The following is a 14,180-nucleotide window of genomic DNA, read 5'->3' on the forward strand; positions in this document are numbered from 1 at the left end:
CTTTCGACGAGGTCAATACGTTACATATGGACCTCTTCAGATTATATTGACGGGGACGAAGTCCGAGTGGCATTATAATCTATTTTCTTTTTCTTCCTAAAATAATATCTTTATTGCACTTTTCTTTGCTGTTTTGACAAATTACTCGACCTACAGCTAGCAGTTTGCCGAGTATTTCTGGAATTAGTCAAGTGAAAACCAGGGAATTTATTCAGTGAATTCATATCTATACGTAGTTTGTTAGTTTTACAATTCATAGTTGTTACATACATCTGAGACATACATTTTGCAAAAACATATTCTTTCATGATTACGGAAAGTGTACAGTTTTGTCCGATTCTGTTTCCGAAGATTAAAACTTTGTGATTATTGACCTTAACCTTTCTGTTGGTTGATCAGTTGTTCTGATTGATTTATGCGTTTTATTTATTCTCACGAACAACTTTTAAAAACTTTAATAAACTCTATAATCTAACATGTACATACATAACGTATTGACTGAGTGAAAGTCATTACTTTATATTCTGCATTTGTTAATAATATTAGGAAAAGGGCGTTCACTATTCTTTCCGTGTATTTAAATTGTATTTTGCCAGAACCTTTTCGTGCTGTTTAAAATATCAATATTCTTTGAAAAGCTGTTTGTTGAAAAACAGATTTTTGGCTTGCGTTATCTTTCTTGCATTTTTACAGTCTGATTTTTACATTAAAATTTTGATAACTTCAATATACTAAAAATACAAATTAGGTTTCGGATGCATAAAATATCCTTTAAAACACGTGATCGTAATATTTAATGAAAACAGGAGATTGCTACATCATATATAATATAATATATATTAGAGTTTAGATCTGTATACATTTGACCTAGATAATTACATCTGTACTATTTTCATTGTTTATCAAAGCACTTAAACGATCCTAACTGTTAAACCACATTTCCGTATGTTATCTCACTTCAATCTTTAATTATATAATTTACAATCGATAATTACAACTTCATCCTATGTCAGTAATCGTTCAGCATTGCACGTTTGGAGCAAAAGTGAGTCTTTGTTTTATACAATCTAATTCAATTATATATTACTCATGAATCAATTAAATGTCTTTAACTTATTGAACAATATTTTTCCCTTCATAGTTCCAATGAATCGTTGAACCAAGAGTTTCAAATGGTAAAGTTAGATTCACTCTTTCGAAAATATTTAGGACACAATCACGAGTTGGTTGACGTTATGTTAAATTTATAAATATACATCATTGATTTAGTAAGATTAACTATTTTCTTTTGTCATGTTAAAATTAACGCACTTAACAGACGTAACTTCTCTTGAACTGAATTTTAATGTGCGTATTGTTATGCGTTTACTTTTCTACATTAGCTAGAGGTAAAGGGTAGGGTTGAGATCTCATAAACATGTTTAACCCCGCGGCATTTTTGTGCCTTTCCCAAGTCAGGAGTCTCTGGACTGCTATTCTTGTATTATTTTTAATTTTAGTTTCTTGTATATAATTTGGAGTTTGTTATGGCGTTCATAATCACTGAAGTAGTACATATATTTGTTTAGGGGGTAGCTGAAGGACGCCTCCGGATGCGGTAATTTCTCTCCGCATTGAAGACCTATCGGTGACCTTCTGCTGCTGTCTGCTCTATGGTCTGGTTGTTGTCTATTTGACACATTCCCCACTTCAATTCTCAATTTTATGTTAAAGCAAAGTATGTTGTTGATTTACTCGGAAGAAACTTCCTTCCAGCTTTTACATCTGTCCTCAGGCTTTAGTCTAACACAAATAATAAAAACACCATACAATATTTATTCATTATCAAACAATACACATTTGGAACAAACTTTAGATTTCGTTTACTTTCACAGATGACGACAGATATGTTTCAATCATCGTCAATACAATTTAGTTCTTCTTTTCATCGAATGTGACCTACCGAATTAGATTTATCTTCATATCTGTATTTGCAGGAGCAAGACAGTAGGTGCATAAAAAAAGATAAGTTTAACTATCTAAAGCTTCAAAGTTCATCCTCTATTCTGAGTGGGGTTTGTGTTTCTCAGTCATTAGTTTATTATGTTGTTGGTTATGAATCATTCTTTGTCTTGAAGTTGTATTTTGTTTTTTACCATGGCCTTTTCAGTGTGTTTCGATTTTTTCGATTGAATATTTGTTTGGTATCTGTGGCTCTTTTTTATAATACAATATTTAAACATTGCAATCAATAAGTGTTTATGCATATCATTTAATAGAGTGAAACATTTTGTCGAGAATTTAATTTTACTATAGCTAGCCCTAACAAAACAAAACCAACAAACAAACAATTAAATAAAGTGAAATAAAAATTCATTGACTTACATTCATATACGATTAAATTGATATTAAACGATTATAATTATTAATAATGCAACCTAGTTATTCTATTCATACATGTACTCATAATAAAAAGATATATATAGTTACATAAATTTGTATTTTGTTGTTATTTTCTCTCCCGACAATATCTGAAAATCATATAAAAAATAGTATTTTAACTCCTATTATCATAACACATATTTAATTCTTACATATATACATATATACATATATACGTATATATGCATATATAAACGAGTCTAAATTGAAAACTACGTTCAAACCTGATTGCGTTGACGCATATGAGGCATCTTTAGCCCACCAGTATCATATGATTCAATTAGTACATTTCTTTTGATTTTATCTGGTTTGTCATTCCATAGAAACTTTAAAAAAATATTTTCGGTTTTCTTAAAATTTTCAAAAGAGGGATTTGGCAATATTGTTAATGATAAACTCATCATAGATACCAGGACTAAATATTGTATATACGCCTGACGCGCGTTTCGTCTACAAAAGACTCATCAGTGACGCTCGAATCCAAAAAAGTTAAAAAGGCCAAATAAAATACGAAGTTGAAGAGCAATGAGGACCAAAATTCCTAAAAGTTTTGCCAAATCCAGCTAAGGTAATCTATGTCTGACGTAGAAAAGCCTTAGTATTTCAATATCTTAATTTTGTAAACAGTTGAATGACTGAATGAGAATTGGCAATGCTAAAGACTTTCTGACTGTAATTTGTCCTAGATATGTAAGATCTTGGTAAATCCAAGTATTTAATAATGCCTTTATCTTTTCACTTTTCTCTTCGAAATTATGGGCAGTCTTGTCGACAGCAAAAAGATCATAGTTTATACCTAAGAGTTTAAATTCCCCTGTCTGAATATAGCTAGCCTTAATTCAATTATTTTAAACACTACTTTTTTTTACTTAACAAACCATTTCATTAGAGGATTATGGCAGACAAGTAGCAAGAATATGGAAAAGAAGACGAACATTTTGGAACTGTATTTGTCTCTGAAGCTGTTTGTACTATCGGGAAAACAAGCCCACCTCGTTTCGATGCCTTTTATAGCCGACTATGCGGTATGGACTTTGCTCAATGTTGAACGACGTACGATGACCTGTAAATGTTAATTATTGTGCCATTTGGTCTCTTTAGGAGAGTTGTCTCATTGACAATCATACCACATCTTCTATTATAAAACATGTGTAAAATCCTTGTATTTTTTGTTCAAAGTTAAAAAATGTATATATATATACTGACAGACATTAAAACACAAGACAAAGTTTTTTTTCATCAAATCTAAAAGACTAATAGTAATTTCATTGCTAATCATGCTTCATGTACTCCTTCTTGAATAGAAAAATCAATTCCTAAAGTTCCTCAAACAATAAAACATCGCGAGACCTTGACGTCGCACGAATATCCTGACTCGAAAGTAGAAGCTCATACATGATTTGTTTTTAAATTCTTCGTAAAAATTGAAATAATTTGACATAATTTAATAAAACTTTTCATGAAGTACAATATCGGATGAGCAATTTCAATCTCTATTTTCCTCAGCAAACAACATCAGCGACAGCGAATTCTATAATCAAAATCATATGTCCGACTCACCGGAAAATTACCCTGAATGTAGAGACATCCTTATCACAAACAACGGAATAGAAAATTAATTGAGAAACCTTAACCCACACAAAGCCACTGGACCGGTTAACATCAGACCAATTATACTCAAAGGACTTGCCAGTGAAATCGCTCCCAAACTTACCATCATATTCAATATTTCAATGGAGACAGGCAAAGTTCCAGATGACGAGAGGACAGCAACAGTCACTTCAGCATTAAAAAGGGTCAAACGTATATTTCGGCAAATTACAGACCAATATCTCTTTCATGTTTTTGCTGCAAGATCATCGAACATATTGTTACCAGCTACATTATGAAACAGGAAAACAAGTAAAGGGAACAGTAGTATACCACTATTCGAAATTCATAATCGATCGAGAAAAAAATCCGGGTTACAAACTTAAACTGAGGGAAATGCATCAAATATGAAAGGAAGACTACGACATAACAGACACACAACATTAAAATGCAACATACACAGAAACGAACTATAATATAACAATGGCCATTTTCCTGACTTGGTACAGGACATTTTTAGAAACAAAAATGGTGGGTTGAACTTGGTTTTATGGCAAACCAAACCTCCCCTTTAATGGCAATGTTAAATATAATATTAAAATGACAACATTATCTGACAGGACTATAAAACAAATAGATTGGAGAAAATATAGGACAATAAAACACATGAATAATAGCTAACAAAAGGTATCGCGTTTAAAATTTCATACTGCAGACGTGCGTTTCGTCCACACAAGACTAACCAGTAACGGTCAGATGAATAAAGTTCGAAAGCCAAATCAAGTTAAAAGTTGAATAGCACTGAAGACGAAAAGTTCCAAAAAGTTCTGACCAATACGGCTATGATTTTCAGCCTGGGATATAACCATCCTTATAATTTACAATAATTCACACTTTTGCAAACAGTAAATTGTATAACAACATCCTTTATTCACTACAAAAATTTGAAAAACAACACATTGAATAATTTCTTGCGTTCGAAGCGCTATTCTGGATTTACCTTCATCAGGAACGCTCAAAGCCTAACATTTGAAATCAGAAGATTTATACGACGTACCGAAACCACTGAAAAGATATATGTCAAAAATACCTAAAATAAATCGCCAAATTGATCTACAGTCAACTTTGGCTTGGGGAGTTGAAACCTAGTTTCTTGATAATTTCAATATCTATAAAAAGCCAAATTTAGTAAAGTTTGTTAAATCATGGCAGTACCAAAGTACTAACTACTGAGCTGATGATACACCGTCTACAACATAGATTTCGAAGTAAACGATCATGCGAGACGCAACTCTTAGAATGCATTGATGACCTATCAAAGTGCCTTGAACTCGGAAAACAGTCTGATCTACTGTTACTATACTTTTCAAAGGCATTTGCTAAGATATCCCATAGCCTACGCCTACCAACCTCAATCACTACGGAATCAGGAGAAAGAGGTTTTTAATAATTGATAAGACGGAAATTCGAATCAGCTCGGATAACACATTTTTTTCAATCTTAGCCAAACAAAAAAAAGTCGTTTAATTCCTGCAAAATATTGCTTAAATATTTTTTGGATTATAAATCTTAAAAATCGCATACTTTTGTCAAATTTGCATTCTTTTTATGTGAATAAGTCAATAGTGTGCTGTCCCAATGATAATTGTACTCGAATTTATAAGGAAAAACAGTAATATTCAGTATTGAACGAGTACCCAAAGGGACGAATTGACATATCATAATTATATATTGGTTTCTCTCCCCAGACTACAAAATGCCCTGTCATCAATATTTGACGCAATGAAAATTCAAGTGCAATCTTTGTGCTAAATGAGATTATCTATAAGCATAAGCTGGTACTAGGATGGATGTTCAGATCATATCTTCTAGAAAGGAGGGACGAAAGATACAAAAGGGACAGTCAAACTCATTATAATATCTAGAATAGAGCCCTTTATGCATGAAAAAAGACACAAAGTTAAGTATCAATGGATGAGGATTAAAACCATATAAGTTCATGTTTGAATCCATTTCCTTAGATCGGATATCTCAAACCTTATACAAATGATTTTTTTTCTAAATGATGCCACAAGACACTTCAGTCAGTATAGTCGTTCCAGAACTCATAATGATCAGTACATTGATGTTTTTTTTTTAAATTTGAAAGCATTTCATGTATGAATAGTAATTCTCTACCTTTTCATCTCTTGCTTATTGCTCCTTAGAAAAAGTAGTTCCTTAATTAAGTGCTTGGATGTGTCTACAGTTTAAAGTTTATTGGATATGTTTGCCTCATTCTCACAGCCAAACGTAAACAATAAAGGCAACAGTAGTATACCGCTGTTCAAAACTCATAAATACATGGACAAATAACAAAATAGGGGTAACAAACTAAAACTGAGGAAAACAACATAAATGCTTGATCACTGTTTAAATTACTACTTTTTTTAAACGCACAAATGACTTTCAATACATGTGTAAGAGTTGTCTCCCATATATATGGTCTGCCCCTTAAACATTTAAAAGGAGTGTTATCGTGGTAAACATAAGCAACGTTTAGGTGTAATTGTGTTTTTAAAAAAATCTTTATTTTCAGTATTGAATGCGTGTTTTATTTGCGATATGCTCAAAGTTTTCTAGATACATTTTTTTCAAAAGGAATGCCGTTTTACAGGATAAAATATAAACTCTCATTGCTATTGCAGGAATGTAATATATGTACCCTGTACGTTTGTTCGTACCTTTCGTCGAAATGTAAGAAAGCTATAATGTGATTGTTTACATTACGTGTTCTGAAAGTAGAAATTTTTAATAAATGATATACGTACGTAACTCGACGTAGAGACCTAATCGGACTGGTTATGGCCAACCATGGAATTTGATTAAATATTTTCCTCTAGATAAAACAAAGTATTCCTAGAATTTAACAATCACATACTGGAATTTTTGTCCGTATTAATTTATTCTCTCATGACAAACAAAAATAGCAGTCTAGCATTATATTTATCACGTGGTTTTCTAGCTTCTCGCTTATTTTCACTGAAATAAAATAGGCCGATGTATGGTCAGATAAGTTCGTTACACCAAGTAATGTCATTTTATTTGAAATCTCTAGCTAGGGTAGACTTACTTTTCTGTCATATTTCTATTATAAATTAGAAAATACGTTGAACCACAAACGTCAAAATTATTTAATCGCGTAGTGGAATTAAATATTTGTGGATTCTTATCAATTCTATAGAACTTTTGGACTATTTTAAATCTCAGTCTATTTCTGAAATTAATTCTAACATACTTTTATTTTTTTAACCCTGTATGCCAACATTGCCCATGTGAAATTTCAAAATTGTTTTGTATAAACATTGAACAACAAAATATCTTTCCTATGTGTCGTATAAATTTTCTGACGTCAGACATGCGAAGCAATAAATGTGTTTTTAATGTTTATAATTTGATAGATGTTTTTGTGTTCTTCTTTTCAATTGTTTCTTTTAAAATTGTAACACGACAATGACTGCTGTGCCCATATTTTGACTATTGTTATTTATTATATCTATTTAGTTCACGAATCGTTGTAAATATAACGGAATTTGATGAGACTGTCGTACAAAGTGAGAGATTGAGCGCTATAAAACCAGGTTTAATCCACCATTTTCTACATTTGAAAATGCCTGTAGAGAGCCAAGAATATGACGGTTGTTGTCTATTCCTTTTTTATGTGTTTTGTTATTTGATTTTGCAAAGTGATTAGGGACTTTCCGATTTGATTTTCCTCTGAGTTCAGTATTTTTGTGATTTTTTTCTAATTGCATGGAAATCTATAATGTTAATGAAAAATGTCCACTATTATAGATATTGTACAACATGAGAGTCACCTGGCTGGATCTGTATTGGAAACTACTGCTCATAATTACTTTGACTAAAAGCAGCACATGTGAGTACAACTTATCTGTATTTACGAATCAATTTAAAAATGCATCATACATATGCCACCATACAAGTTTTGTATAAATGAAAGACGACAATAAGGTAACAATTTGTTTCAATCTTAGAACCGTTGATTACATTTAGACGTTTACAAAATCTTTTGTGGGTCCACTTTAATTTGGTTTAAACTATTTTGAATTATGAAACGTTGCATGTTTTTCTTTTATTCATCTTTATCTTCAAACATATCTGATGAAGTTAGTCTACATTGGTCGTTTTAGAATTTAATTAACGGATGATGCAGATTTATTATTATAACAATACTGGAATGTAATAATTACCGTTAGAAAACGGGATCGGAATCATTACTATGAAATTAATTCCTTTTTATATCTTTTATTATTATTATTATTTAATATCATCACCAGGCTTGCTCTTAAAGTGTACAATATCGATATTGTTAATACAGTACTTCTGTTGCTTGGGCCCTACGTCAATCACTCTTGTATTATGTCAAACGTATCCGTTTGGAATCAATATGAATCACCCAATATATACAAACCGATTATCAAAAAGACACCCATAAGATTGAACAAAAGGTCGCCACATAAATAACGTACACATGTACATTAAAATAATTTTGTTGAAAGGTGAGTATGGAAATATTTAAAAAAAAAAAATTTTTTAAAAATTTGTTGTAATTTTGTTGAAAGGTGAGTATGGAAATATTTTTAAAAAAAAATAAAAAAAAAAAATTGTTGTTTATAGTAAGTGACATAAAAGAAGTTAAAATTCATCGTCATACCAAACAATTATCATAGGTGTATATATTTAAAATAGTGAGACGATAATAATATTATGGTTTTGATTTACTGATAACAAAATTAATAAATATATCAATTAGACTATTAAAACAATATTCCATTACATAATAAAAGTATAGAATATGTAGCCGTTTAGCATGATAGAAATTTAAGAGAACACGATGTTTATATGATGCTAAGGGAACATCGTGTAAAACTGAAACATATAAATAAAGCAAAAGACAGTTATCACTGAAAATATTTGATTTTTATAACTGTCAAAAAGTTCATCCCGATAACAGTAAGTGTTGTTGAATTTATCAATTAAATCGAATTTAGACGAGTATTTATTCAATTTTCATAAATAAAGTATACCTAATTTTATATAATTACTATTTTCTTGTGTATGTGTTGTTTGACATACAATAAAATTAACGGTACCAATTTTCTTGCACCACATGCCCATTTGGACAATACATGTCTCTTCTGTGATGCTTGTGGCCAAAATATTTGAAATCCAAAGCTTATATAAAAGATGAAGAGTTATAATCCAGAAGGTCCAAAAAGTATAGTCAAATCCGTGAAAGGAATCAGAGCTTTGCATGAGGGAGATACATTCCTTAATTTATAATAATTTCTATCATTTTGTGACAGCAAATTTTAATAACACAAATACCGAAGTACTGGCTACTTGGCTGGTGATACCCTCGGGGACTAATAGTCAACCAGCAGAGGCAACGACCCAGTGGTAGTTATAAAATTAACGGTAACAAATTTCTTGCACCAGATGCGCATTTCGACAAATGTATAGAAGAGAAGTCTATGATGAAACGCCACTGCTGTCTTATGTGAAACTCTGATATTACGTTATCTTGTGTTATCATTACTTGATGATAGTTTGTCTTTACATAATACGGAATAGACATTACTTAATGACGTTTTGATATTACTCAATATGGAATAGTCATTACTTAATGATATTTCGATATTACATGATTTGGTTTCGTATTGACTAGGCATAGTTTTGTCATTACTTAATATGGTTTTGCCATAACTCGATGTGGTTTCAACATTATTTAATGTGGTTGTGTCATTAGGCAATGTGATTTTAACATAAATTGATGTGTATGTGAACTCTACGTTATGTAGTTGTTTCATTACATGATATGGCTTTAACATTCCGTAATGATGTTTCAAACTTTTACTCTACATGATGTGTTTGTTTCAGTTTTTGATGTGGTCCTATCATTCTTTAATGACGTTATCCCAGTAATTGATAAGGTAAAAGCTTGTGACACTTTTCTATTAGACCGATTCCCACATGTTGTTTGTGTTGTGCGCTTTGGATGAGTACCGCTTTCCATAAAATTAAAGTTCAAGATGTTGTTCAGAGTTGTTTGAGAAAAAGGTACTTAAACATTAACAGTAATTCGGACTTAATTGGATATCCAGAAACCTCTTGGTCCGCCGTTTTTTTCGTAAGTTCTCAGAGGGAAGCATGAGCAGTATCATAATAAATTCGTAAAGGATTCTAAGGAACCTTGTGTCCGCCTAACAATTCTGCTGTAAGTGTAAAAGCGTAATGTTAACTGTACATAAATCGGTACATTAATTAGTAAGTTTATTGGTAAAAACAAAATTTAAAGAAAAATGTTTTTTCTATAGATGCTTTTATCTTGATCATGAACAATAACTCTTGCACAAGTTTTATAACAATTCGTGGAGGTTAACAAATTTATCATTTCAAAACTGTCGTTTTCGGTAATATTTAAACTGTGGTAAAAACCTTATATAGAAATAAAAACATGTGAACTCTCAACCACATATCAAATTTCGAGTTGAGTCCCATTTAAAGGTAGAGGTCCAAGTTACAATTCGACTTCAATGTTCAATTGGAGTGACCTTTTGTTTAAGTTTTACCCTTACCAGAGTCTCATTTAGATTAAGATTTGGCGTTGAAATTCGAGTTATCTAAAATAAGTTCTATTTTTTTTTTTATCGCGGATCAAGTGTTTTGTTTGAGCTTCCGAAAAGACAGTTCAGAGGTAGGTATGCATACAAAAAATAAACAATGTTGCAGCATACAAGACACACCATAGAAATTGAAATAAAATTTGATGTGGTGTGATTGCCAATGAGACAATTATCCACCAGAGTTTAAATGCAGTGGATGTATGCAATCATAGGCAAACGTACAGTTTTCAACCCCCTGTATAGTCGGCTACAAAACACTACCACGTGAAAATGTGAAGCAATTCAAACGAGAAAACTAACGGTCTCATTTATAATTAAACAATCTATGAAAATAAAATATAATACACATGCAACAACGACAACCATTGAACTACAGGCTCCTGACTTTGGGAAGGCATATAAAGAAAGTGCAAGCGGCGGAGTTTAACATGTATGTTAGCGCTAAACCCTTACATAACCTCGGACTGAAGTGTAACACCACAACACAAGAAGAAAATGTAAAGACAGTTTTGATTGGGTCAACTCAATGGATCAGTATGACTTGATACATGTAATATAATATAAAAAGTGACTGTGGTATGATTGCCAATAAGACAACTCTCTACAAGTGACCAAATGACACAGACATTAACAATTATAGATTAGCGTACGGCATTCAACAATGAGCAAAGCCCATAACTTAGAGTCAGCTATAAAAGACCGCGAAAGGGCAAATGTAAAACAATTTAAACAAGAAAACTGACGGCCTTACTTGTGTACAAAAATATGAACCTAAAACAAATATGTAACAAATGACAACCGCTGAATTACAGGAACTTCACTTAGAACAGGCACATACATACAGAATGTGGCTGGGTTAAACATGTAAGTGGGATCCCCCCACCCCTAACCTGGGACAGTGGTGTAACAGTACAACATAAGAACGAACTATCAAAATCAGCTGGAAAAGGCTTAACTCATCAGATGGATACAAGTAGAAATATATCTAACAAAAACACAGATTGGACGTGGCCAGGTACTTGTATATCAAAACAACAAAAAGACACTAAGTACTGATCTGAGAGTAGTCGATCGAAGTAACTGACAGCTATTTAAAAAAAAATCCATCGGGTTGATCTCGGGTGCTTCGAAATAGTAAGCGGATTCTGCTCAATGTGTGGCACACGTCGTGTTATTCATGAAAGTAAACACCCAGTAATATATTTTTTTTTGGTAGTTTACATTTGAAGAAAAGATGACGCGATTTTGGTTACGACAACTGGAATATGTCCATCATTTCAATATTTTTTTTTGTTAGTGCGTGGTCTATCAGAGAGTGCAATTAATAAACAGAAATGTTTAATATTCATATTTGTTCAAATGATCAAACATGCATATATGTTCAAATGTTCATACATGCTAAATATATCAGAGAATTTTTATTCTATAGAATTGATTCTTTGTCGCTTATTACCCTTTTCCAGCTTTCCCTTCCCCCACCCATATTTCCCTTTAAATTTTGCGAGTCAATTCAAGTCTTTTGATTTTTGTTAGTCTGTGACATTAATGTAGCAACAGTGAGATATGTCGTCGTCGGTAGTTGCGTCGGCGTCTTCATCATTTAGATCGTTAGGTTTCTCGTTTGAATTGATTTTACATTTTTCATTTTGGGACCTTTTTAAGGTTACTATGTGGTTTGTATTTTCCATTAATGAAGACAATACATGTTACCGAATTAAACAAGCTGGCTTGTCATGTTTTGGATTTTTTGTCAGATTTTTGGAATCCTCTGGTTTTATCCGTTTGAATGCCTTGAAAAAATTTGCCCGGTGACCCCCATTTTTCTTTTTGTAAATCTTTTACATGTATAATGTTAAGCAATCTATAAAAGTCTTATAAAATTTTAATTACTTTTTAACAGTTTTTGAGAACTTCAACTTGTCAATGATAAAGCTATGAAAAGTCAAGAGAGAATATTTTCCCGCCAAAATTTCAATGGCTAATATCTCGAAAACAAACACTGTGACCTATATATATATTTTTTTGCTCTTTGGATTCCTTTATTAATCCCCTATCAATATAAACTAGTGTTTTGAAAAGTTAATTACTTTGAAACTGAGAAGCGAACTTCCTTAAACCATTTTGATATAATAAATTTGTAAACCTCCATGAATTGTTCTAAAACTTGCGTAGGAGTTATTCTTCAAAATCAAGATATAAGGTTCCTTGAATCTTTTACACATTTATTAAAATACTGCTTCCATTTGAGAACTAAGGAAAAATTGGCAGGACCAAGTGATTTCGGTGTATTACCTTATGTCCGAATTACTGTAAATGTCGTAGTACTTTTTTCTATATTTTGTCTGTCCTTCCACTTTTTATACCAAATAACTCTGAACGACAACTTAATTGAACTTTAATTTGCACTTTCACTTAATGAATAGCGGTATTCATCCAAAGCGCATTGGCATATGGAAATTGGTCTAAAAATAGAATATATTTTTTCCGAAATGGTCACGTGGTTTTACCTCATCAATTGCAAGTAATGGTATAACCACATCAAAGAATGACAGGACCACATCAAATATTGAAACAAAACACATCGTGTAGTGTAAAATCGTCAAAATTTGAAACATCATTTCCTAATGTTAAAGCCATATAAAGAATTGAAAAATCATCATAACCAAATAACAAAACCACATCATGTAATGAAACAACTACATAATGTTAGGTCACATACACATCAAGTTATATTAAAACCACATTGCCTAATGACACAACCACATTAAATAACGGTGAAACCACATCGAGTAATGGCAAAACCATATTAAGTAATGACAAAACTATGTCAAGTCAATACGAAACCATATCATGTAATATCGAAATATCATTAAGTAATGACTATTCCATATAGAGTTATATCAAAACATCATTACGTAATTTCGAAACCATATTATGTAAAGACAAATTATCATCAAGTTATGGTAAAACAACATAACGTAATATAAGAGTTCCACATTAGACAGCTGTGGCGTTCCATAGAAGTCTCAAGAACTCTTTTATTATATGGTATTTAAAACGTACCAATTTCTAAGCGTTGTGTAAAACAAATGTAAGCTCTTGGTAAACAGTGGATCAAGTTCAGAAAAATAAAAAATATCATCAATAACAATATCTCTTTTTTCTATTCTAGTTGGTGTTTGTCCAGATCCAATGTGTAAAGGTGAACAAGGAATGCAAGGTTATCCAGGTGTAAAAGGACCACCAGGTAATAATGGCAAGTGATGTATGATCACGTACTACGTCGTTTAGTTTCGCAAATTGAAGAAAAAAATAACATCAAAGAAAATTACTGTATGATATAATTGTATACTGAAAAAAAAGATTACAAAAGATGAATCATTAAAACTGAGAGCCTAATTTTTTGAATGACAAATAATCATTGTTTCATCTTTTTTGTGTCAATGTTAACTGGTTAAGAAGTTTAGTGGAAATCTTTAGAAA

The 14,180-nt window shown here is 31.7% G+C and overlaps 1 protein-coding gene across 3 annotated transcripts in view; it reads left to right on the plus strand.

Annotated features, from left to right (window-relative positions):
- The first annotated feature begins 978 nt into the window (after positions 1-978).
- LOC143073607 (uncharacterized) overlaps positions 979-14,180 on the plus strand; it is a 180,299-nt gene continuing 167,097 nt past the window's right edge. For all 3 annotated transcript variants that reach the window (XR_012977553.1, XM_076249274.1, XM_076249275.1), the window contains exons 1-3: positions 979-1,045; positions 7,846-7,927; positions 13,870-13,944. Coding sequence is in view for 2 of the 3 variants with exons in the window: in XM_076249274.1 (XP_076105389.1) it covers positions 1,007-1,045; positions 7,846-7,927; positions 13,870-13,944 (196 nt within the window). In the remaining variant the exon portion in view is untranslated. The remainder of the gene's footprint in view (positions 1,046-7,845; positions 7,928-13,869; positions 13,945-14,180) is intronic.

This window comes from Mytilus galloprovincialis, chromosome 4 (assembly GCF_965363235.1).
Source record: "Mytilus galloprovincialis chromosome 4, xbMytGall1.hap1.1, whole genome shotgun sequence".
Taxonomy (NCBI): Eukaryota; Metazoa; Mollusca; class Bivalvia; order Mytilida; family Mytilidae; genus Mytilus; species Mytilus galloprovincialis.